Below are 26755 nucleotides of genomic sequence, written 5' to 3'. Positions count from 1 at the left end.
GACTGTCAGATTTGGCAACTAAAAATACAAGAAACTTGCTTACATTTGAATTTGAGATAAGCAACCAACACTTCTACAATATACTAAAACACTACTGGTTGTTTATCTGAAATTCAAATTTAACTAGGCATCCTGTATTTTATCTTGCAACCTTACCTCCAACTGAATACATAAATTCAAGGTTTTATGACTCTTCTCAGATTGAGGAATAGAACCACAGATTCCTGGTTACATATCAAAACTTGGGAAACTCCACGAATGTTTGGTTAGAAGTGATGAAATATATTTTAAAAGTCCATACAACAAAATTACAATAAACATTTATTAAGCTGTAATGTTCACAATATTTTAATTCTGTTCTGAGATCTACAAATATCTCTACATAACACCAAAGCCAGTGATTTAATAAATAAGAGGAATGTATATATCGCTTTGCAAAAAAAATGCCTGATACATTTATCTCTATATAAGATATTTGTAGAATCAGTTTCCCAAGGCTCACGAAACTAAAGTGCACACACACACACACACACCACGTACACACACACACTATTCAAATCAAATGGATTTATATTAAGTGCCAAATTAAATGCTATACAAAATTTATAACCAGATACACAAAATAGGAAGTCGATCATGAATCCACTGTTGATAACAGATACCATACCTCACAAGTGTGATTTCCAGTTAAGAAGAGGGAGACAATTGCTTCATTGGATTTTTAGTGTGTGCTAATCACCATCACAAGTTAATCAGTTTAATTACATGGTATTCAGAGATTAAACACACATGCAGATATTAAATGGACACTACAATAAAACCTTTAAATCTGCAAAAAGACATTAGAACACATGGTCAATAATAGCACTCGCTGCCACAGCTTTTCAGTAGACAATGCAAATGGCAATCAGCGTTTTAAGCCACCACAAGAGAAAAATTGGTACTGGTGCACCTCCTACATATCAAGGAAAAGCAAAACACAGAATAATTTAATATGTTGAATAAAATTTGTTTACACCAGATACTATACATCATACTGATGGTTGTCCAGTATGAATTTTAAGGGTATTATGTTAGATTCTGCAAAATATACTCCTATTATTCACAAGTGAGGAGTCAAAGTCCAACTATTCAAATGGCCATGAACAAAAATGTTGCAGAAGGTACAGACCATTAAAAATAAAAAAGTCAGGAGTGGGGCAGCTGACCCCTTAGGAGCCTCAGGAATTCCTTTTAACGCAAGATAGATGGCAAGAGCTGGCTTTTTGGTTAAGTCAGCCAGTTCGAAACCCATCAGGGAGAAGTTATCAGGTGTCAACTTGTAAGGCAGATGACATTCATCAAAAGCATCTTAAGAAGTAGCAGTGATCACAGAAATGAAGCAATTCAGGATTTCCACTAGCAACAAATTGCATTAACCATGTCTAGGCCATTTGACAGCTGTTATTCTTAACACTCCATAAGCCTGCTGAATCACAGGGCCAGATGAGCGACTAAGCTGCTCACATCCTCCCTGCAAGGCAGCCCTCCCGGGCATGCAAAAAGTCATATTATAGTCTTCCTAATCACTGACCCAAACCTTTGTGTTCTTACTCAGTTCCCCAGAGGGGACCCCCCCCCCGCTTGGTTACTACCATCACAGTCATAAAGACATAGACCCAGTTCCCTGACATCGCTGCCTCCTGACTCCTGCATGAGACAGGCTCTCATTTCTGGGGGAAGTGTATTAAACACCTTTCAACGGCATTCACTTCCCCTTTGTGAATTAAGACACGGGCACGATTCACAAGGCCCGGTTCCCAGAAATTCTATTGCAGATATCCCAGAAGTGATATGGAGGCTGAAACCCAAAGCAAAAGAAACCAAAGGGCAGGTAATGCCAATTGATATTGGAAAGTAAGAGTGTTTGTGTGTGTGTGTGTGCATATCACACACACACACTTCTTTTTTGAGACAAGGTCTCACTCTGTCACCTCAACTGGAGTACAGCGGTGTGATCTCAGCTCACTGCAACCTCTGCCTCCTGGGTTCATGCAATTCTCCCACCTCAGCCTCCTGAGTAGCTGGGACTACAGGAACCCGCCACACCTGGCTATTTTTTTTTTTTGTATTTTTTTGGTAGAGACGGGATTTCACTATGTTGGCCAGGCTGGTCTCGAACTCCCGACTGCAAGTAATCCACCCACCTTGGCCTCCCAAAATGCTAGGATTACAAGCTTGAGCCACTGCACCCAGCCTGGAAAGTATATTTATGAAAGGTTTGCACTCCACAAAAGCATCTTTGCTAGGGTGTCAAGGAAGAGATCACTAAACCAACCCCAATACACCCATACAATTCCAGCAATCTAGAGAGGGCTGGTCCTTTTCCTTTTCTGGATTATCTTCTGTTCTCAGTAAAACAAGTATTTACTGTGATACTGAAACACTAGGAAATTAACACTGATTAAGATATTTTAAACACTGAGTCTTAATTATAACAGAACCAGTTTTCATCAGAATGCTTTTACATCACATTCAGTGAAGTGTTACACTAATATATTCTACAGCCCTGAAGGCAGAAAAGAGGTTTCTCTCCAGGTATGAGATATGGTACAAAAATACATTTTTCCACATACAAAAGAGAGAAAAAAACAAAGAGATGTGGCGGGTGGGGAGGCGAGGCCCAATCCCAGTACCCTACAAGCTTCCATGGAATGGAGAAGGAACGAAAAAATCCCCAATTATTTTGGGGTAAGATGTGCCCCAAAAAAGGTGAAATATATGCAATAAAACCCAGGTTTCTTTCAAATCTAGCATCTAGGATTTCTATCAGAATTTCAAATAATCAGAATTTCTATCAGAATTTCTACCCTGAGGTGACACCTACTAACTGTAGGTTCTTTCATTAAAAATGAAGACATCTTTTACCAGAATGTATCAAGCTATAAAATTGGCTTCAGAACCTACACTTAGCCAAAGTGGAAAAAAAATAGTGCATATTTTCGACAGCAATTTTGAATTGATGCTTGAGGTCTCAATCCACCAGCACCCAGATAACATGTTACCTCCCTCAGTTGAATACAAGTTAAAATGATGATCTTACCAAGATCTCAATAGAGCACAGTGCCCTTCATGTTTTGGGTAAGAGGGTGGGCGGAGGAATGAAGCGGGTATTACACCCAGCCCAGTGACAGCTTAAGCCTTAACATGCGGGCATCTTACAATGACCATAAACAAGGGAGGGGCCAAGGCAGGGCTGGCGATCATTAGCTTTGTGCACAGAACGCCAGTTTTCCCCTGGCCAACATGAGCAAAGCTGTTTTAGTACCTAAACGTGGTATAGCCAAATGCACAAAAGGAAAGAAGATGGAGATGACCTCGCAAGTTATTTATACCCTATGCTAAAATAGATTCATCTACAAGTATCTAAATGACAAAACTAGAATGATTTCAACCCAGTAATCCTGTGTTCCAATGTGCATGGATAAAGATTTGACCCAGGCCCAGGGCGGTGGCTCACACCTGTAATCCCAGCACTTTTGGGAGGCTGAGGCGGGCGGATCACGATGTCAGGAGATCGAGACCATCCTGGCTAACACGGTGAAACCCTGTCTCTACTAAAAATATAAAAAATTAGCCAGGCATGGTGGTGGGCGCCTGTGGTCCCAGCTACTCGGGAGGCTGAGGCAGGAGAATGGTGTGAACCTGGGAGGCGGTGCTTGCAGTGAGCTGAGATCACGCCACTGCACTCCAGCCTGGGTGACAGAGTGAGACTCCGTCTAAAAAAAAAAAAAAAAAAAAATTTGATCCAGCAAATAATTTTTTTTTGAGATGGAGTCTCACTATGTTGCTGAGGCTAGAGTGTGGTGGCATGATCTCAGCTGACTGCAACCTCCGCATCCCACGTTCAAGCGATTCTCCAGCCTCAGCCTCCCAAGTAGCTGGGCTCACAGGCGCCCACCACCAGGCCTGGCTAATTTTTGTATTTTTAGTAGAGACGGGGTTTCACTATGTTGGCCAAGCTGGTCTCAAACTCCTGACCTCAGGTGATCCGCCTGCCTTGGCCTCCCAAAGTGCTGGGATTACAGGGGTGAGCCACCCTGCCCAGCCTGCTCAAGCAAATCTTAAATATCCATGCACACTGAATAAACATGCACCTGAAACAGGTGCACATTTCAGGAAGTGAATGGAACTCTCCAGGAGAGTTTGGGTTCCATCATGTGTACCTTAGAAACAGAAGTCTCATCAACATCCACAAAAACATCTGCATCTGTTTTCCAGATACTTGCAACCAAAAATAAAACTTCACAGGAACACTACACAAGAAGTGGTAGACAGCTAAATCTTCTCCAAACTGAGACCTGGACCATAAGGTCTTGGTTCTAGCAGGTCTGGCAGGGGTATCTATAAACCTGCACGCAGGGCACTGTGAGTGGGTTGCCAGGGCACATCTGTGGCCACATAAGGGCCACAGAGACAGTCGTGATCACCAGCAGCTTCAAAGCTGCAAAATGCTGGGTTTTGTTTTTTTTTTTAAGATGAAGTCTTGCTCTGTTGCCTAGGATAGAGTACAGTGGCGTGATCTCGGCTCACCGCAACCTCCACCTCCCGGGTTCAAGCAATTCTCCTGCCTCAGCCTTCTGAGTAGCTGGACTACAGGCACACACCACCACGCCTGGCTAATTTTTGTATTTTTAGTAGAGACAGGGGTTTCACCATGTTGGCCAGGCTGGTCTCGAACTCCTGACCTCAGGTGATCCATACTCCTCGGCCTCCCAAAGCGCTGGGATTACGGGCGTCAGCCACTGCGCCTGGCCTAGGGCTTCCTTTTTTAAAAAACGAGTCCTAGCAAAGGGGCGTTTCTACCAGCCCCTGAGCCACACCTTCTGAAACTCCCTTGCCCAGGATCCCCACAGCTGTCCACCTCGCAAGTCCCACTCTCTGCCCACAGAGACTGCCTAAAAGGAGGACACAACAGATTTCAGATAATAAGCACCTGTGTATCGTAAATATTTCAGGAAAAAGAATTCAGATCTTTTCAAAGCCTGGCTTATTGCTGCTCATTGTTCCTGAGAATCTTTCTAAGCAGCAATACACTTGAGAATGTTATTAGCTGCTACTGTTTGTTTTCCCTCTAAGGTCCTGAGGAAATCAAAAGCAAAAAGAAACAAAAAACCCCTCAAGGGTACAGCTTTTGTATATAGCCCTAGTGAGCAAACTGCAAACTGGGACACGGAGTAGATTCTGGAGCAATCTCCAATCCTTACCAGGTACTTCCTGGCATCAAATCCCCAGGACATTTCTTGGCCCCTCCTTGCATTTTCCATTTCAAAATGTTGAGGTTAAAATACATCGAAGCACAGAGGGAAGAAAATCTCAGGTCTTCCAGAAATGGCGATGTCTTCATTTAAAAATAGGACTGATGGGGGCTTGGCAGGGGTCTCTAGGGTCCAAAAGAGGTTGAGTTGCATCCTGCAGCCCAACTGTCCACATTTAGAAGTGACAACATTCATGAACTAAGTCAACATCCACCAAAAATAACATGAAATAAAGCTCACAGTTTGGGAACATGAAAATAACGCACACAGACCTCACCCACCAATCCCTAAGCTGCGAAAACAAACACTTGCATTTAAACTTTTCTCAAATGTCAAATTAGCATATTCTTCCCCTCCATGTAAAGTTTTAATAAACTTGACTCAATCTGCCTTTATTAAAAAACCTTACAAAAGATGTATTTAAATGCTTGAAAAAATTAACTTTATGCTCTATGCACAGATAAATTTCTCTTACTGTACAACTAAATATGGTTATATCCTTTGTTTAAAAAATATTTTTTCCCCACTAATGACACTTCATGTGTAGTTCCACGTCAATGATCTTTGCGCTCTGCTGGGAATGTGTCCTAAGAGCTGCCGGGTGGGTGGAAATAGCCTTACACAGCGCCACTTTCTTGCTCAGTCGTGTTTACTAAGATTGTTTGGGGTTTGGGGTCTTTTTCCTCCGTTTTCGTTTTCTGAGACGGCGTGCTGGTAACTGTGGACCCGCCCGGCCGGCTGACCTTCACTTGTCCTTGGAGCGGTCCAGGCTCTCGAGCACCCGGTTGAGACGGATGTTGAGCAGTCTGACCTGCTTCTCCAGGTGCTCCAGCTTCTCCTCCACACTGGGGTTGCTGGGGTTGCTGGGGCCGCTGGGGCTGCTTCGCCAGTAGAAGCCCATGGGTCCAGTCATGAAGTAGACGGCCACCACGAAGCACAGCGGCAGCACCGCGTTCTCGGGCTCGCCCTCGTACTTGTGCAGGATGTATACGCAGGACATGGAAAACAGGACGACCCGCACGATCCAGAAGAAGCGGCCGAACACCACGTGCAGGACACTGAACGTGAAGCCCAGGGTCAGGGACAAGAACCAGTAGGCCAGGAGGACGACGCCAACCAGCAGGAGCGCGCGGGCCGGGCTGCTGGACACCGAGGCTGGGCTGAAATACTGGGACAGGTTGGAGACTGCGGGACAGAAAAGAGGAACAGGGCTGGTTACACAGGGGCCAGGGGTTTCTTGACAAGCTAGAATTGGGCCTGTCGGGCTTAAAAGGCCTCTGCAACAACCCAAGGAACTCGAGGAAGTTCCTCTGTGAATAGTCACACTTTGCTCCATGAGGACACACAGGGAAGCCTTTTTTTTGAGATGGAGTCTTGCTCTGTTGCCCAGGCTGGAGTGCAATGGTGTGATCTCGGCTCACCACAACCTCCGCCTCCTGGGTTCAAGCGATTCTCCTGTCTCAGCCTCCCGAGTAGCTGGGATTACAGGCATGCGCCACCACACCTGGCTAATTTTGTATTTTTAGTAGAGACGGGGTTTCTCCATGTTAGTCAGGCTGGTCTCGAACTCCTGACCTCAGGTGATCCACCTGCCTCGGCCTCCCAAAGTGCTGGGATTACAGGCGTGAGCCACCACGCCCAGCCAGGGAAGCCCTTTAAGAAGATCTGCCATGTTGAGTTTTAAAAACCTCTCCATACACTGGTTTATCTTCAAATCATATAAATCTTTCACCTTTAGCCTGGGCAACATAGTGAGACCCTGATATGGACTAGCTCTGTGCTCCCACACAAATCTCATCTTGAATTGTAATCCCCACATGTGGAGGAAGGAACCTCGTGGCGGGTGACTGGATCATGGGGGTGGTTTCCCCATGCTGTTCTTGTGATAGTTGGGGGCGGGTCTCATGAGATCTGATGGTTTAAAAGTGTTTGTCAGCTGCCCTCTTTGCTCTCTCTCTCCTGCTGCCTTGTGAAGAAGGTGCTTGCTTCTCCTTTGTCTTCTGCCATGATTATAAGTTTCCTGAGCCATGCAGAACTGTGAGTCAATTAAAACTCTTTTATTTATGCATTACCCCGTCTCAGGTTTTTTGTTTTTTTTTTTGAGGTTGGAGTGCAGTGGCACAATCTTGGCTCGTTGCAACCTCTGCCTCCTAGGTTCAAGCAATTCTCCTGCCTCAGTCTCCCAAGTAGCTGGGATTATAGGCACATGCCACCACACCCAGCTGATTTTTGTATTTTTAGTAGAGATGTGGTTTCACCATGTTGGCCAGGCTGGTCTTGAACTCCTGTCCTCAAGTGATCCACCTCCTCAGCCTCCCAAAGTGCTGGGATTACAAATGTGAGCCACTGCGCCTGGCCTCGGGTATGTTTTTATAGCAGTGTGAAAACAGACTAATACAGACCCAATCTCTAGAGAACACAAATTTTAAAAAAATTAGACAGGTGTGGTCATACACACCTGTAGTCCCAGCTACTCAGGAGGCTGAGGTGGGAGGATCACTTGAAGCTGGGAGGTAGAGGCTGCAGTGAGCCATAATGTGCCACTGCACTCCAGCCTGAGTGACAGAGTAAGACTTTGTCTCAAAAAACAACTTTCACCTTTTACTAAAACACCTCTGGAAGTGGGGCATAGCCTGCAAATTGTCCTTCAATTTCCATAGTAACAAATGCCCACCTTCAGGCTGGGCACACAACTACCTAGGATTAGAGCATTTCCTAGCCTCTCTTGCAGCTACGTAACTAAGCTTTGGCCATGTTTTCCCTAAAAGTAGCAGGAATGTGTCCTTTACCTCTTCTGCCTGCTGGAACATGGATACAATGGCTGGAACTGGAGCAGCCGTTTTGGAACATGAGGTCAGGGAAGGCACTCATGGAGGAACAACAAAATGGAAGGTGCTTTGGTCCAGAGCACCACATGCATCAGAGCCATCAAACCCACCTCACCACCTCCCTGAGAACTTTCATATAAGAGGGAAATAGGTGTCCATCTTGGTTAAGCCAATGTTATGTTGGATTTCTGTTTCAGCCAAACCTGATCCTAACTGGTACCCACACACGAAGTTCCATCTCAAGAATGCATTGAAATGTAAGAGTAGCATCTTCTGTGTGCCTAACTTGAAGAAATTCAAACAAAAAAGTTAAAAGAACAGTAGAATATTCCTTTCAAAACCAACTAGACTGAACAATTATTAAAAATGCTGAATGTTGCATTCTCTATTTACATACTTTTTAGATTAACCCATTTGAAAGATGTACAAATCATATTTCATCATGCATCTTCTAAGAATAAAGACATCATTCACCTCAAAACCATGATACTATCATCATTCTAAGAATATTAACAATTCCAGGCTGGGCGCGGTGGCTCATGCCAGCATTTGGGAGGCCAAGGTGGGTGGATCACCTGAGATCAGGAGTTTGAGACCAGCCTGGCCAACATGGTGAAACCCCATCTCTACTAAAAATACAAAAATTAGCCAGGCGTGGTGACGCACACCTGTAATCCAAGCTACTTGGGAGGCTAAGGCACAAGAATCGCTTGAACCCAGGGAGGCAGAGGTTGCAGTGAGCTGATGGCGCCACTGCACTCCAACCAGAGACACAGTGAGGCTCTGTCTCAAATAAATAAATAAATAAATAAATAAATAAATAAACAATAAATTAACAATTCCATATAACATCACTTGAATTTCTCAGTTATCCAGGAATAGCTGTTTCCTCCCAACCCTCACCAGGACCCAGCAACAGTTCATGTTCTGCATTTGCCATCACTTTAGTCTCCATTAATCGAGAAGAGACCCATGACATTTTAGAAACACTGAAATTCTGGGGCCGGGCACGGTGGCTCAAGCCTGTAATCCTAGCACTTTGGGAGGCTGAAGCGGGTGGATCACGAGGTCAGGAGATCGAGACCATCCTGGCTAACACGGTGAAACCCCGTCTCCACTAAATATACAAAAAATTAGCAGGGCGTTGTGGTGGGCGCCTGTAGTCCCAGCTACTTGGGAGGCTGAGGCAGGAGAATGGTGTGAACTCAGGGGGCGGAGCTTGCAGTGAGCGGAGATCCTGCCATTGCACTCCAGCCTGTGGGACAGAGCGAGACTCCGTCTCGAAGAAAAAAAAAAAAAAAAGAAACACTGAAATTCTGAAGTCTAGTTTTTCCAGGATGGTTTTCTTGCAGGAAGTCCCACATGCTGCAATTGTTTGTTTCCTGACAGTGTTGTTTAATGAGTTCAAGGAGAGTTATATCCTAAGCCTTCTCACACAAGCAGTTCTCAAACTTGTGTGAGTCCTCCAGGAATCCCCTGGAGGGCTTAGGTAAACAGGTTGCTGGGCCCCACCCCCAGGACATCTGATTCACTAGGTCCTGGGTGGGCCCAAGCATCTGCGGTTTTTTTTTTTTTTTTTTTAGACAGGGTCTTGTTCTGTCACCCAGGCTGGAGTGTGATGGTGTCATCTTGGCTCACTGCAGCCTCGACCTTTTGGGCTCAAGCGATCCTCCCACCCCAGACTCCTGAGTAGCTAGGACTATAGGCATGCACCACCACAGCTGGCTCATTTTTGTATTTTTTTGTAGAGACAGTGAAGTGGTTTTGCTCTGTGTTCTCACCCAAATCTCATTTCAAATTGTAATCCCCAGGTGTCCGGGGAGGGACCTGGTAGGAGGTGATTGGATCGTGGGGGTGGTTTCCTCCATGCTGTTCTCATGAAAGTGAGTGAGTCTCACGAGACCTGATGGTATAAAAGTGTTTGGCAGTTTACCCCTCGCTCTTGCTTCCTCTCTCTCCTGCCACCATGTAAGATGTGCCTTGCTTCCCCTTTGCCTTCCGCCATGATTACAAATTCCCTGAGGCCTCCCCAGCCATGTGGAACTGTGAGTCAATTAAACCTCTTTTATTTATAAATTACCCAGCCTCAGGTAGTTCCTTATAGCAGTGTGGAAACCGGCAAATACAGATAAGATCTCGCTATGTTGCCCAGGCTGGTCTCGAACTCCTGAGCTCAGCAACCTGCCTGCCTTGGCTTCCCTAAGTGCTGGGATTACAGGTGTGAGGCACCACGCCCAGCCAAATCTGCACCTCTTACAAGTTTGCCAGGGAGGCTCCTGCTGCTGCTGATCGAAGGGTCACTTTGAGATCCACCGGCTTAGGCACGATGAACTCTCATGCATTTGGGGACAGAGAGGACCATGGCGGAGAAGTGTGACACAATGATCTGGGGTGGGCAAGCGCAAATCCAGAGCAGACCTGAGATGGGAAGCCTCAACCCTGGAGCTCCTCCGGTCAGTAACGACACCTACGGCGTGGATGTCTCATAGTTCCCCAAAATGATCAGACTCTGCACAGCTGGCCAGTGTCTAGAGTCCAAAACTGTAAACAGCAGCCATCTCTGAGACTAAAGGCTTGGGGTCACCAGGACTCCCCAGAACCAGGGTGTGTTCCCTACACCGTGCCTTCCTGAGGCATCGTGAGCATTCTGACTAAATGTGGTTGACTTGGGAGCTGACTTTCACACCTGTCCCCTGCAGACTGGAGGCTAAACCAGTGTTTCCCAAACCTCTCAGTCTCAAGACCTGTTTGCACTCGTCAGTATTATTGAAGCATCCCCAGAGCTTTTGTTTATGTGGGTTCTACCTAACTGATTTATTTTCCATAGCAGAAAATTAGGTAGTTTTTAATTAGTTGTGAATTATCTTTTAAATTTTATTTATTTTTCATTTACTTATTTGAGACAGTCTTGCTCTGTAGCCCAGGCTAGACTGCAGTAGCATGATCTCAGCTCATTGCAACCTCTACCTCCTGGGCTCAAGCGATCCTCTCACCTCAGCCTCCCGAGTACCTGAGATTACAAGCATGCACCACCAAACTAATGTTTTGATTTTTTGTAGATATAGGGTCTTACTATGTTGCCAAGGATGGTCTCAAACTCCTGGGCTTAAGCAATCCATCTGCCTCAACCTCTCAAAGTGCTGGGATTACCAGCATGAGCCACTGTGCCCAGCCGTTGTTAATAATTTAAAAACATTGCTATCATTAACTCATTTTCAAATAACAACCCATTACAGACGCTAGGCTTTGAGTGTTTGTGTCCCCCACAAAATTCCTATGTTGAAATCCTAACCCCAAAAGTGATGGTCTTAGGAGGTGGGGTCCTGGGGAGGTGATTAGGTCATGGGGGCGGAGCCCCCATGAATGGGTTTAGTGCCCTTATAAAGAGGTCCCAGAGAACTGCCTTGTTCCTTCACGTGAGACACAGTGAGGCATCGTCTACAAGAAAGGGCTCTCCCCACAGCTTGCATCTGCCAGTGCCTTCATCTTGGACTTCCTGCCTCCAAACTGTGAGAAATGAAAATGTCTGTTAGGCCAGGCAGGGTGGCTCATGCCTGTAATCCCAGCTCTTTGGGAGGCCAAGGTGGGCAGATCATCTGAAGTCAGGAGTTCGAGACCAGCCTGACCAATATGGCGAAACCTCGTCTCTATTAAGAAAAAATACAAAATTAGCCGGGCATGGTGGCGCACGCCTGTAATCCCAGCTACTCAGGAGGCTGAGGCAGGAGAATCACTGGAACCTGGGAGGCCGAGGTTGTGCCACTGCACTCCAGCCTGGGCAACAGAGAGAGACTCCATCTCAAAAAAAAAAAAAAAAAAAAGTCTGTTATTGATAAGCCAGTCTATGGAATTTTGTTATAGCAGCCTGAACTGACCAAGACAATAGGTTAACACAAAATATTTTTCACGAAAAGCAACTGTTTCTAAAGCAGAACAAACCACACTGAGAACAGTGGCAGTGCTTTGAATGTTTGCCAGTCTCTTTCCTATCTAGCTATTTAGAGGAGACCTGGCCCCCAAATCTGGTTTTGAATTCAGAAGAACAGAACACCAGCCACAAATGTGAGCCATGTTTGTCAGTGAAAATTTTCAAGTACTCACAGCAAAAAAGCCAAAAAAAAAAAAAAGGTGGAATTAATGTTAATAAGATATTTTGTTTAATCCAATCCATCTAAAATGTCATCATCTTAACATGGCATCAATATATATGGGAGTATTAAAGTACGGACTAAATCCCTGACCTCAGGGAAGAGAGGAACTCACAGTCACCCCTTCTAACCAAAAGGGTCTCGGGGACCTCCTGGGGTTCCTCTGAGCATACTTTGAGAAGCATCATGTCATCAAGGGGCCAAGATAGGTGATCAGCCAGGAGAGATGCCCAGAGACGACAATGCCACCCCTGCCTTCCACCCCTCGGTGACTTCAGTGAAATCTGTCCTTTAAACCAAGGAAGGGTGGTCCAAAGCAACGTCACTCCCTGAGGCCCTGAAAATCCTAAAGAAAACACGAGTGGCCCTGCATGTTCTGCCTGACAGCAAAGGGGCACCGTCTGACTTCCCTAGCGCTGCCATGGCCAAGTAGCTAAAAAAGAGCAGAAGGCCGGGCGCAGTGGCTCATGTCTGTAATCCCAACACGTTGGGAGGCCAACGCGGGTGGATCACCTGCGATCAGGAGTTCGAGACCAGCCTGGCCAACATGGTGAAATCCCGTCTCTACTGAAAATATAAAAGTTAGCCAGGCGTGGTGGTGGATGCCTGTAATTCCAGCTACTTAGGAGGCTGAGGCAGGAGAATCGCTTGAACCCAGGAGGTGGAGGCTGCAGTGAGCCGAGATAGATAGCGCCACTGCACTTCAACCTGGGCAACAGGGTGAGACTCCGTCTCAAAAAAAAAAAAAAAAGAACAGAAGTTTATTCTCTCAGTTTGTTTGGAGGCTGGAAGTCTGTGAACAACGTGTCAGCAGGGCTAGCTCCTTCAGAGGTTCAAGGGTGAATCTGCCTGGACCTCTCCTAGTGTCTGCGGGTTGCTGTGATCCTTGGCGCTCCGTGACTGCCAGACACACTCCTCTCTCTACTCTGCCTTCGCATGGCCTTCTCCCTGCGTGTGTCTGTGTCTAAATTTCCCCTTCACATAAGGACACCAGTCACACTGGATTTGGGCTCACCCTACTCCAGTATGACCTCATCTTAACAAATGACACCCACAATGACCCCATCTCCAAATACCATCCCATTCTGAGGCTCTGGGGGTTAGGACTTCAACAGATAAAACAGATGAATATGGGGGGACACAATTCAACTCCTAACAGGCACTGTTCAAGCAAAGTGAATGTTTTGGTGGCCGATTTGTTCCTCAGCATGGGCCGGGTTTACACCTGCACACCTGTCAAGTCCTGATGGCTGCAGCAGGGGAAGCTGGCTCTGGGTGCAACTGGTCAGCTGCCCCTCAGTGTGGAGAAGTGAGATTGGCAGGTCCCAGAACTGCACAGTGATGTACATTTTGGAAGAGGGCCCCTCTTCCTCACCTGGGCATGGTGGCACATGCCTGTAATCCCAGCACTCTGGGAGGCCAACGCAGGCAGGTCACTGGAGCTCAGGAGTTCGAGACCACCCTGGACAACATGGCAAAACCCCATCTCTATAAAAAATACAAACATTAGGCGGGGCACGGTGGCTCATGCCTGTAATCCTAGCACTTTGGGAGGCCGAGGCAGGTGGATCATAAGGTCAGGAGTTCGAAACTACCCTGGCCAAGATGGTGAAACCCCATCTCTACCAAAAAAAATACAAACATTAGCCAGGCATGGTGGCAGGTGCCTGTAATCCCAGCTACTCGGGAGGCTGAGGCATGAGAATTGCTTGAACCTGGGAGGTGGAGGTTGCAGTGGTGAGCCAAGATCGGCCACTGCATTCTAGCCTGGGCGACAGAGCAATACTCCGTCTCAAAAAAAAAATAATAATAATAATACAAACATTAGCCGAACGTGGTGGCGCACACCTGTGGTCCCAGCTAGTTGGGAAGCTGAGGTGGGAGGATCACTTGAGCCTGGGGTGGTGGAGGTTGCAGTGAGCTGGGATTGCACCACTGCACTCCAGCCTGGGCAACAGAGCAAGACTCTGTCTCAGAAAAAAAAAAGGCTGGGCGCAGTGGCTCATGCCCGTAATCCCAGCACTTTGGGAGGCTGAGGCAGACGGATCACAAGGTCAGGAGCTCAAGACCAGCCTGGCCAACATAGTGAAACCCTGTCTCTACTGAAAATACAACAAAATAAACCAGGTGTGGTGGTGCATGCCTGTAATCCCAGCTACTTGGGAGGCTGGGGCAGGAGAATCACTTGAACCCAGGAGGCAGAGGTTGCAGTGAGCCGAAATAGCGCCACTGCACTCCAGCTTGGGCGATAGAGTGAGACTTCATCCCTCCCGCCCCGCACTCCCCACCACCCCCCATCAAAAAAAAAAAAAAGGAAGAAAAATTAATTTCACCATTTCTTTTTACTCTTTTGACATGGTTACTAGAAAACTTCACATCACCTAGGGGGCTCACATGTTTTTGCTATTAGACCATTCAGGGCTACTGAGTTCCCATTTTAACCAGACTCTTAAAAAAAAAAAAAAAAAAAAACACTGAAGAGAAATTATAGAATTGCGCTCACAGAAACCTTTTTTTACCAGAATATCCAACGTTGGTGTACGGCTTCCTGTAAAGCATTTTGCACTCAAACTTCTACGCATAAGACACGAATTCCAAAGGCCTTTGGATGCCTTGAAGCTTACGCATCAAACAGAACTAGAAAAGCTTCAACACGGAAGCAAGCTCGTTTCGCCTCCGGAACGCGCCAGCTGCTCCCCTGATGAATGCAGGCATTCAGGGCTTGTGGATCTGCTGCCGATGCCTCTATTCTGGGCTTCTTCCATATGATTAGGAGGCTGTTCCTACTGTGTAGTTTTTCATTCCAAGCTGCGTGCGATTTCCTGCAATCAGGTTTGTTTCTCCAGGGTTCAATGGGTGGCGACGAAAACACAGTTTGACAATCCCGGCAGGTGGTGGATACGAAAGCTAAGAGGATTGCACGCAGTGGCTGCATCTGGGGGAGGGTGCATTAACTCTGTCAAGTCCCAGGAGGGGCCATGAGTGGCCCCGGGGGGCTGCCAGGTGCACAGTGTCCTCTGGCTATGCTGACACCTCCGATTCTTTGTCTGAGCAGTGAGGTGACTGAGTTGGCCTAAGGCCTCTTAAAGGTTGAACTCAATGAATTAAGGCTGGAGATGTTTCTGAATGGCCTGGGGTGTCAACAGGTATGAACCAGTGTGCCCATCATGGTCAGTGGACCCCACTCCCCCATCTCTGATCAGTAAAATGTGGGTGTCAAGGACCGATGGGCGGTGCTGAGAGATTCTGCATGTAACGGGGCTATGGTATAATGGCTTCCCGTGACCGCCGCCACAAACCACTACAAACTGGGTGGTTTACAACAGAAATTCATCCACTTGCGGTTCTGGAGGCCGAAGTCTGAAATCAAGGTCTCGGTGGGGTCACACTCCCTCTGAAAGTTCACTTCCTCGCCTCTTTCAGCTTCTGGTGGCCCCAGTGTTCCTTGGCATGTGGCTCCGTCCCTCCAGTCCCTGATTCTCGTTTCGCATGGCCGTCTTCTCCCTATGTTTCTTGGTGTTTCTGTGTCCAAATTCCCCACTTCTTATAAGGACATCAATCATTACACTGAGGGTCCACCCTAATCCAAGACGATCTCATTTAACTCGATCACATCTGCAGACCCCACTCCCAAACAGGGGCTCACTCACAGGTCCAGGGTTAGGACTGGAACACATATTCCTGGGGAGCACATTTCAGCCCACATGACTGGCTAAGCAGTGGGACCCACAGCCCTCCTGCTCTTATTAACCAAGGGTGGGCTGGGTGTGGTGGCTCACACCTATAATCCCAGCACTTTGGGAGGCTGAAGCAGGAGAATGGTTGGTTTGAGCCCAAGAGTTTGAGACCAGCCTGGGCAACATGGTAAGACCATGTCTCTACAGAAAATCTAAAAATTAGCCAGGCGTGGTAGCACGGGCCTGTGGTCCCAGCTACTCGGGAGGCTGAGGTGGGAGGATCACGAGCCCAGGAAGTTGAGGCTGTAGTGAGCCGTGACTGAGCCACTGCACTCCAGCCTGGGCAACAGAGTGAGATCCTAAACAAAAACAAAAAAGGGCCTCTTTGTGCCAGGTGCAGAGCTGGGGCCAGAGTGCAGCCCGGAGACACCAGGCCTAGGCTGTTGACACAAATGATGTCGTTTATGACAACACCCGCGTTCCCTCTGGAAGTCTAGAATTTTGACACGTGTCAAGCAGAGGGTGACTACACGACCAGCCCCCAGTAAAAAGCCTGGGCATGGAGTCCTTGGTGGGCACCCTCTGCTGGGGGAATGAAGTGTGTCCCGTGTGACTCCACAGGGAGAGGACTCTGAAGCTTGAGCCTGGCCTGCCCGGGAATTCGCGCACCTTTTCCCTTTGCCGATGGTGCTTGCGTCCTTCCGTCACAATAAATCACAGCCGTGAGGACAACTATATGCTGAGTCCTGCCAGTGCTCCTAGGGAACCGGCGAGCCTGTAAGTGGTCTTAGGAACCCTGCCACATGCAGCAACTGCAGACCTTCCCGTGAGACAAGTGGCAGCCAGGACCAGGGACCAGGGCGGTGGGGCTGGAAAGAGCCCAGCTGGGGGATTGCCTCTGGAAAGGCCCAGGGGAAGAGCGGCCTCCACCTTGTGGACGGAAGGAGAGCAGTGGAGCGGGGGCGGCCAGGAGATCCCTGCTTACCTGGCACGCCACGGGGCACGGTAGAGAAAACGGGAAGGTTACTTCATCCTGAGAGCATGGGATGCCTCTGAAACTCTTAAGGCGGTAAGGGACAAGGTCTCCTCTGGGTATAAAAGGTGCACACCCTGGGCACTCTGCCCAGGTTAGCTCCTGTCACCCCCTGATGGAATGAATGCAGGTGGAGGTGGGGCAGAGCTACCTGGGAAGGGGAGTATAAGGCTGGGGGTGGCACAGGCTGCAGGCCTGGACTGGGGGTGCCCAGCTCAGTTACCATGACCGTTGCTGCCTTGCCATCCACCAAGACCAGTATCAGTGCCCCCTGCCACATGTAGAAAGGGAGGGGCTGTGCCCCACCAGTGTTCTCTTCCTGGCTATAAACGTGTGACTAGCACTGCACTATCAAACTGCACTACCCTCCTTCCCCTAGCCCACAAAACCAGGGGCCAGCTCCCCTGGCAATTCTTGCCCCATGCGGTGGGTATGGTGGACGGGCTGGTACAGCATCGGGTGACACTTGCTCCCAGCCTGCCTTCCTGGATGGCAGAAGCTGGAGAGCTAAGAACCGCATTAGCCTGCCTCCCTCGCAGCTAGGGACTGGACAGAAAGTAATTTCTGCCTAACAGTTCCCCCATACACACACGACTTTGGAAATTAAGTGAAGTATTGCAGCTGATATGCATGGTTCCAGAAACGGCAAGGGTCCCTGCACCCACATGCAAAGTCTAGTTGTTGTGGTGGCAGCAGTGGCCTCCTGGTCCTCAAATTATACTACAGTTGTGTGACTTCGAACTCAATGGTTTCAACAGGTGCAACCCTGGACAGCCAGTTCGGCAGTGTCTGAGGCCATGCATCTCTCCCTCAGCCTTTCTGATGGTTCTGTGAGTGTCTCTGTCTCATGAAATCCCCTTCTGCCTAAATAACTAGTCATTTTTTGCACGGATCCCAGTAAGCCAGAGCACTACACCTCTAGTCCATGTGTTTTGCCTAGGGACACACAAATTGGCACTACCCAGTCGCACCTTATCCTAAGTAGCATCTGGGAAATCTCAGCTTTGATGAGCCATTTGTTTTTTATTTTTACGATTATTTGAGAGGAGTCTTGCTCTGTCGTCCAGTCTGGAGTACAGTGGCATGATCATAGCTCACTGCAGCCTCGAACTCCTGATCTCAGGCAATCCTCCTGCCTCAGCCTCCCAAGTGGATGGGGACTACAGGTGCACACCACCACACCCAGCAATTTTTTTGTACTTTTTTTTGTAGAGATGGGATCTCAACATGTTGCCCAGGCTGGTCTTGAATTCTTGGGTTCAAGCAACCCTCCCACCTTGGTCTCCCAAAGTGCTGGGATTACAGGCATGAGCCACCATGCCTGGCCTATATATGAGACTATTAAAATAAAAAATGTTCACTCATATCCTCACTGGCCAGCCCTCCACAACCTTCTCATGTATTACTCACTGTAAGTACCAGTTCCACACTATGAGAACCACCAAAATAGAATGCCACCTTACGTGAATGCCACCCCCACACCTACCGTCAAGTCCAAGAACATCCAAGAGCTCGGTCCAGACTTTCCACAGTGTCTCCACAAACATATCCACTCCCAACACGAACCTCTCGGTCAGCCTGGCCAAGAACTGCAGAAACAAGAAAACGGTCATCACCCAATCACTGTTTTCCTCTATCAGTCAAGCAGTGAACCGGGGAGCTTGGGAGTTTATACCTGGGAAGGGAAAAATAGCGAGCTCATGATGAATACCACACACGTGGGCTACTGGCCTGGGGGATTGACTTGAACTGGGTACTGATAACAGCCCCACTCAGAAAAATTGGTGAAAACAACCCCTTCCTTGCAAGGGCTGAACAAGGCACCTATGGAGGCTGGGACTCTCTGCAGGGCCGCGTTACGCCACTTGCCATTGCTCCTGCTGTCTTTCATGCTCCCTATTGGGTCAGGGTCTCTGCCTGATTTCTCTAAAGAGACAGGGTCTCGCTGTTGACCAGGCTGGGGCACAGTGGTACAATGATAGCTGGCTGCAGCCTCAAATTCCCGGGCTCAAGCAATCCCACCTCAGCTTCCCAAGTAGCTAGGGCTACAGGTGCAGCCACCACACCAGGCTTTATTATTATTATTTTGTAGAGATGGGGTCTTGCTATGTTGTCCAGGCTGGTCTCAAACTCTAAGCCTCAAGCAGTCCTCCTGCCTGGCCCTTCCAAAGTCCTGGGATTATAGGTGTGAAACACTGCACCGCACCCCGTGGGTTTCTCATTTTTAAAGAGTGGAAGTTTCTGCTCCCAGGAAGCTGGTAATGATAAAGCCCCATGCTCTATCCAACTCTAAGGACCCTGAGCCTCTGAGGTCTTTATTTGCCCTCCCGGTGACACAGGGCTAAAGAAACATGAATACAAGTTACAGCCTCATTTTAACTTTTTTTTTTTTAAAAAAGTAAGTGATATTGTATACATGTAGCATAAAACTCAAGCCTACCAACAGGTATTCAGTGGAGACTAAGCCTTCCCTCTCATTTCCTGGCAACTCGAATCCCCCTCTGGAGGAACCCTTCCTTAGATGTGCCAGGTGAATAACGGCACGGACACATTCTTTCCGCAATGGCAGCACAGGTGTGCAGCTGAGCTGCTTTGCTCATGCAACACTCTGTCTTGGAGATCACTCACACTCAGACCACACAGAGCTGCCTCATCCTTTTTAAAACACGGTACACCTGGAGCCAGCCCATACTCATGGACACCTACATGGTTCCCAGCCTTTGCTATTACAGGGGAAAAAATAGCGAGCCCATGATGAATGCCATCAAGTGGTCTACTGGCCCAGGGGATTAACTCGAACTTGATACTAAATGATGAGAGCCCAACAACTGAGCAAAACTGAGTAAAACACGCCCCTTCCCTTGTAAGGGCTGACCAAGGTATCTATGGGGGCTGGGACTCTGCAGGGCTGCATCACGCAGCGTGCTGCCATAATAGAACCCACCTACACGGGCCACTCGGCTCACGTGTGAAGGGTAAATGCCTCCGTGAATTGGCTACAGTTTTTTTTTTTTGAGACAGGGTCTCACTCTGTCACTCAGGCTGGAGTGCAGTGTTATGATCTCGGCTCACTGCAGCCTCCACGTCCCAAGTTCAAGCAATCCTCCCACCTCAGCCTCCCGAGTAGCTGGTACTACAGGCACGCACCACCACACTTGGGTAATTTTCGTATTTTTAGTACAGATGGGGTTTCACCATGTTGGCCAGGCTGGTCTTGAACTCCTGATCTCAAGTGATCTGCCCACCTCGGCCTCCCAAAGTGCTGGGATTACAGGCATGAGTCACCACACCTAGGCAGCTACAGTATTTTATTTTTAAATTAATTTAATTTGGAGTCTTGCTTTGTCGCCAGGCTGGAGTGCAGTGGCACGATCTTGGCTCACTGCAACCTCCTCCTCCCGGGTTCAAGCGATTCTCCTGCCTCAGCCTCTCGAGTAGCTGGGACTACAGGCATGCGCCACCATGCCCAGCTAATTTTGTATTTTCAGTAGAGATGGGGTTTCCCCGTGTTGGCCAGGATGGTCTCCATCTCTTGACCTCGTGATCCACCCGCCTCAGCTTCCCAAAGTGCTGGGATTACAGGCATGAGCCACCGTGCCTGGCCGGCTATAGCATTTTAAACTGGATATCCTGACTGGATGGTTCCTACGGGACAGAGGAGATAAGAGCAGGGCTGAATCAGGGACAGGAGAGTAGAAAACGCCGATAACCTCAGAGGTAGCACTGTGGCTGAGAAAGCCTAAGCCAGGCTGCCGACTGCCTGGGTTCAAATCCCAGCTCTGCCTCTTATTAGCTGGGTGTCCATGAGCATATTATATATATTCATAAGCTCTCTGGGGCTGCAGGGTTTCCACTAACAATGGAGATAACAGTACCTACTTCATCTGGTTATCGTGAGCTTTACATGGGATATTCACATGAAATGCTTTGAGCACATGGTAAGTGTTCAAGACTCCTGTTGACATCCACATCCAATATTATTATTCTTTTTTTTTTTGAGACAGGGTCTCACTCTGTCACCCAGGCTGGAGTGCACTGGTGCAATCTCAACTCAAGGCAACCTCCGCCTCCTGGGTTCAAGAGATTCTCCTGCTTCAGCCTCCTGAGTAGCTGGAATTACAGGCGCCTGCTACCACAGCCGGCTAACTTTTGTATTTTTAGTAGAGATGGGGTTTCACCATGTTGGCCAGGCTGGTCTCGAACTCCTGACCTCAAGTGATCCGCCTGCCTAGGCCTCCCAAAGTGCTGGGACTACAAGCATGAGCCACCACGCCCGGCTGATGTCCAATATTCTAACAGAAGCGTTGACTCCACGATATCCTGTGAGGACACCAACATTTTAGCCCTAAAAAACAGTACAGAGGCTGGGCATGGTGGCTCACACCTATAATCCCAGCACTTTGGGAGGCTGAGGTGGGAGGACTGCTTTAGCCCAGGAGTTCGAGACCAGCCTGGGCAACAAAATGAGACCCCCCATCTCTAATTTACCTTAAGAAAAAATTTTAGGCTGTGCGTGGTGGGTCACGCCTGTAATCTCAGCACTTTGGGAAGCCAAGGCGAGTAGATCACCTGAGGCCAGGAGTTCAAGACCAGCCTGGCCAACGTGGCGAAACCTCGTCTCTACTAAAAACACAAAAATTAGCTGGGCGTGGTGGGGCACGCCTGTAATCTCAGCTACTTAGGAGGCTGAGGCAGGAGAATGGTGTGAACCTGGGAGGCGGAGCTTGCAGTGAGCCGAGATCGCGCCACTGCACTCCAGCCTGGGCAACAGAGCGAGACTCCATCTCAAAAAAATAAAAAAAAAAAAAAGAAAGAAGAGGAGGGTGACTGCCCCTCCCTTGGGTGGGGGTAGGCGGGGGGATCTTGGAGGAGGGTCTGCAGAAGACCAGCATGAATCAGAACTACAACCATGAAGAGGTCTTCCAGAGATTGCACGTCACGGTACACATCCCAGCTCTGAGGTTCTCAGAGTGTGGTGGTGCCCGGACTAGCAGCAGCAGCGTCACCCAGGAGCTTGCCAAAAATGCAGACTCACGGGGCCCCACCCGGATCCACTGCCTCAGACTCTCCAGGGATGGAGCCCAGCAATCTGTTTCCACAGCCCTCCTGGTGATGCTGATGCACACTCCAGGTTGAAGACCTTGATTGAGAGAGGCAGTTGCACATGTTCCTTCAGAGCGCCACTGCACTAAAAAGCTGCAGGCAGGCCAGACATACGTGGACAATGGAAGAGACACGTAAGACAGTGATCTGCTCATAGAATGGAGTCCAATTCCACAGCAACAAAAACAAACGATGGACATATCCAGCAACATCGAGAAATAGCAGAAAATAATGAGTAAATAAACAGATTACAGAATGTAGGCTCTTTTTTTTTTTTTGGAGACAGGGTCTTGCTCTGTTGCCCAGTCTGGAGTACAGTGGGGGTAATTATGGCTCGCTGCAGTCTCAAACTCCTGGGTTCAAGCAATGCTCCCGCCTCAGCCTCCCATGTAACTAGGACCACAGGCTGCTGCTACAATGCCCAGCTTTTCCTGCCACATTTTTTTTTTTTTTTCCTGAGACAGAGTCTTGCTTTGTCACCTGGACTACAGTGCATTAGCGCCATCTCGGCTCACTGCAACCTCCCTATCCCAGGTTCAAGTAATTCTCCTGCCCCAGCCTCCTGAGTAACTGGAATTACAGACACGTGCCACCAAGCCTGGCTAGTTTTTGTAAAATAGCAGAGACAGGGTTTTCCCATGTTGGCCAGGCTGGTTTCGAACTCCTAACCTCAGGTGATCTGCCTGCCTCAGCCTCCCAAAGTGCTGGGATTACAAGTGTGATCCACCGCGCTTGACCTACAATTCTTTAAAGTATGTGTGACTTGTACATGTTTGTCAATATATAGCAATTTTGGGGTGAGGGGGCGGAGGGAGACAGAGTCTCACTCTGTCACTCAGGCTAGAGTACAGTGGTGTGACCTTGGCTCACTGCAACCTCTGCCTTGTGGATTCAAGCAATTCTCCTGCCTCAGCCTCCCAAGTAGCTGGGATTCCAGGTGTGTGCCACCACACCCGGCTAATTTTTATCTTTTTAGTAGAGACAGGGTTTTGCCATGTTGGCCAAGCTGATCTCAAACTCCTGACCTCAGATGATCCACCCACCTTGACCTCCCAAAGTGCTGGGATTACAGGCGTGACCCACCACGCCCAGACAATATATAGCAATTTCTATAATTTGTTCAAATGGAGGGAAAAAGAAAGGTTTCTGTGAGAAAAGAGTAGCAGGCCTTTAAAATGCCAGCAAGTGCCCAGGAAAGGGTGCATGGAAGCAGTTATTCTGGGAGGGAGAGACATTCCTGCTCACATGTTGAACCTCTCTGTGCCTCAGTTTTCTCCGCTGTGGGAGAAATGGGACTAAGAGAGGATTCAAGAGCAGAACCTGTAAAGACCTCGGCGCGGTGCCCAGCACATAGCAGGTGCCCAGAGCGTCTGAGCGGCTGAGGTTCTTCTTGTCGGATTCAGGGGTTGCAGGGTGGCAACCTGGAACTCCCTGCAAGCCGAGCGGTCACCTCCCACGTAACACAAGCTGACAGGCAGGTGCTCTGAAAACTGCCATGCCTGAGAAGCTGGCGTGCCTGAGTAGCTCCTGACAGTGCTAAGAAAGGTGCAGGTCAGAGGTTCTTTCTCACGGTGGAAAGAACGGCACCTGTCCCCTGCTGAAAACTGGCCCCGGGCAGGAGAGAGTGAGTTCAGGGAGGATCCCATCTCTTGTCGTTGAACCATCTGGCTGGAGAATTTGCTGTTCCCTGTGGGGCTGGCTCTGCCTGCTCTGGTGTGTGACACCCTGACCCACTTTGTGTGGATGGAGACACAGGAGTCCTGAGGGGAATAATATGGGCTGAACTGTGTCCCCCAAAAGACTTACGTGGAAGCCCTAAACCCCAGGACCTCAGAATGGGACTGTATTTGGAGACAGGGTCTTTACAGAGGTGACTAAGCTGAAATGAGATCTTTAGGGTGGTCCCTAATCTGATGCGACTGGTGTCCTTATGCAAGTAGGAGAGTAGGACCCAGATGAACAGAGGAAAGGCCACTCGAAGACCCAGGGAGAGGACGGCCATCTGCAAGCCAAGATGAGGGGCCTCAGGAGAAAGCAACCCTGGCACCTCGAGCTCAGATTTCCAGCCTCCAGAATGGGAGAAAATGTATGTCCGCTGTTTAGGCGACTGGGCTGCAATGCACACAAACACAGGAGCTTACAGCAAAGTCCAAAGCCTGGAGGTGGTTCCAGCAGAAATCCAGTGAAAATGCAAGCATGAATCGTATCGGGCCTCTAGATCTTTTTTGTTTTTTCTTTTTTTTTTTTTTCCAAACAGTCTTGCTCTGTCACCCAGGCTGGAGTGCAGTGGCGCGATCTCAGCTCACTGCAACCTCCGCTCCCCACCCCACAGGTTCAAGCAATTCTCGTGCCTCAGCCTCACGAGTAGCTGGGATTACAGGCGTAAACCACCACACCTGGCTCATTTTTTGTATTTTTAGTAGAGATGGGGTTTCAACCATGTTGGCCAAACTGGTCTTGAATTCCTGACCTGAAGTGATCTGCCCGCCTCGGCCTTGCGAAGTGCTGGGATTACAGGCGTGAGCCACCGTCCCCGGCCAGGCCTCTAGATCTAACCAGTGGTTCTTGGGGATCTGGGAAATGGGGCACAGGGAAACACGACCATGAGGATGCACCTGGCCAGATGCAGATGGTGGAGATGCCATGGGGTGAGACCCAGCTTCTCCACAGAATAAGATGGCATCCAAGAAAAAGCATGAGGTGGGGGCATTAAAATTAAAAGTGACTTAAATCGGCCAGGCGCGGTGGCTCACGCTTGTAATCCCAGCACTTTGGGAGGCCGAGGCGGGCGGATCACGAGGTCAGGAGATCGAGACCACGGTGAAACCCCGTCTCTACTAAAAATACAAAAAATTAGCTGGGCGTGGTGGCGGGCACCTGTAGTCCCAGCTACTCGGAGAGGCTGAGGCAGGAGAATGGCGTGAACCCGGGAGGCGGAGCTTGCAGTGAGCCGAGATTGCACCACTGCACTCCAGCCTGGGTGACAGAGCGAGACTCCATCTCAAAAAAAGAAAAAAAAAAAAAGTGACTTAAATCATGATTCGCTGTACCCTGGATGTCATGGGATGAAAATGATCCTTCACTCTGTGTCTTCCTCCCCAAAACCCATCACCCAGTCTCAATATGAGAAAAACATCAGACAAATTCCAATAGGGAGCATCCTACAAAATCCCTGACCGGCTGGGTGCTGTGGCTTACGCTTGTAATCCCAGCACTTTGGAAGGCCATGGCAGGCAGATCACTTGAGTTCAGCAGTTCAAGACCAGCCTGGCCAACATGGTGAAACCTCTTGACTCTACTAAAAACACAAAACTTAGCCATGCAACTGTGGTCCCAGTTACTCAGGAGGCTGAGGCAGGAGAATTGCTTGAATCTGGGAGGCAGAGGTTGCAGTGAGCAGAGATCACACCACTTCACTCCAGCCTGGGCGACAGAACAAGACTCCGTCTCAAAAAAAATAAATAAATAATACAATAAAATAAAATAAAATAAAAAGCCCTATCAATGCTCCCGAAAACTGTCAAGGTCATCAAAAACAAGTAGAGCCTGAGAAACTCCCAGCCGAGAGGACCTCGGGAGACCTGAGGACCAAATGTGGGGTGGGATCCCAGATGGGATCCTGGGACAGAAAAGGGTGGCAGGAAAAACTACAGAAGTACAGACTTCAGCAAATAATTGATGTACCAATATTGGTTCATTAATAGAACATGAATATACAACGTTAATAATGGGGGAAACGGGGTGAGGGGTATATGGCAACTCCCTGTATTATCTTCACAATTTTTCTATAACTCTAAAAGAACAGACTATTTTTTAAACTCTACTTATAAAAAGGATAAAGTTAATTTTAAAAAAGGCTTGGGACTGGGCATGGTGGCTAACGCCTGTAATCCCAACACTTTTGGAGGCCAAGGCCAGAGGATCGTTTGAGTCTGGGAGTTAGAGACTGGCCTGGGCAACATGGCGAGACACCGTCTCTACAGAAAATTTAAAAATTAGCTGGGCATGGTGGCATGTACCTATGATTCCAGCTACTTGGGAGGAGGCTGGGGGATCATCGAACCTAGGAGGTTGAGGCTGCAAGTGAGCTGTGTTCATGTCACTGCACTCCAGTCTGGGTGACAAAGCAAGACCTTGTCTCAAAAAAATTTAAAAAAAAATTAAAAATTTAAAAAAGAGACTTAAAAGACACTTCATGTGTAGACTTTGTTTAGATCCAAATTCAAACAAAAGTTTTGTAAAGACATTTTGGGCCAGGGAAATCAGAAAATGGACCTGCATTAGATGTTAAGGAATTGTTATAAGCTGTGATGATAGTATTGTGTGTTTTTTTTTTTGTATGTGTGTGTGTGTGTGTTTTGTTCATTTTTTTTTGAGATGGAGTCTCACCCTGTCGCCCAAGCTGGTGTGCAGTGGTGCGATCTTGGCTCACTGCAACCTCCGCCTCCCAGGCTCAAGCAATTCTCCTGCCTAAGCCTCCTGAGTAGCTGGGATTATAGGTGAGCACCACCATGCCCAGCTAATTTTTATACTTTTAGTAGAGATGGGGTTTCACTATGTTGGCCAGGCTAGTCTCAAACTCCCGACCTCTAGTGACCCACCCGCCTCGGCCTCCCAAAGTGCTGGGATTACAGGCATGAGCCACCATGCCCGGCCAGTATTGTGGTTT

General features: G+C 48.3%; 1 protein-coding gene across 1 annotated transcript in view; it reads right to left on the bottom strand.

The window, feature by feature from the left end:
• Window positions 1-285: 285 nt before the first annotated feature.
• The window catches only part of BRI3BP (BRI3 binding protein), a 37469-nt gene continuing 10999 nt past the window's right edge, over window positions 286-26755 (bottom strand). The window contains exons 2-3 of the mRNA XM_030821670.1: window positions 18470-18572; window positions 286-6482 (exon numbers count right to left, since the gene is read on the bottom strand). Of these exons, the coding sequence (XP_030677530.1) occupies window positions 6043-6482; window positions 18470-18572 (543 nt within the window). The 3' untranslated portion in view covers window positions 286-6042. The remainder of the gene's footprint in view (window positions 6483-18469; window positions 18573-26755) is intronic.

This window comes from Nomascus leucogenys, chromosome 10, assembly GCF_006542625.1.
Source record: "Nomascus leucogenys isolate Asia chromosome 10, Asia_NLE_v1, whole genome shotgun sequence".
Taxonomy (NCBI): Eukaryota; Metazoa; Chordata; class Mammalia; order Primates; family Hylobatidae; genus Nomascus; species Nomascus leucogenys.
Note: the sequence above shows the minus strand (reverse complement) of the source record. Positions and strands in the feature narration are given on the sequence as shown.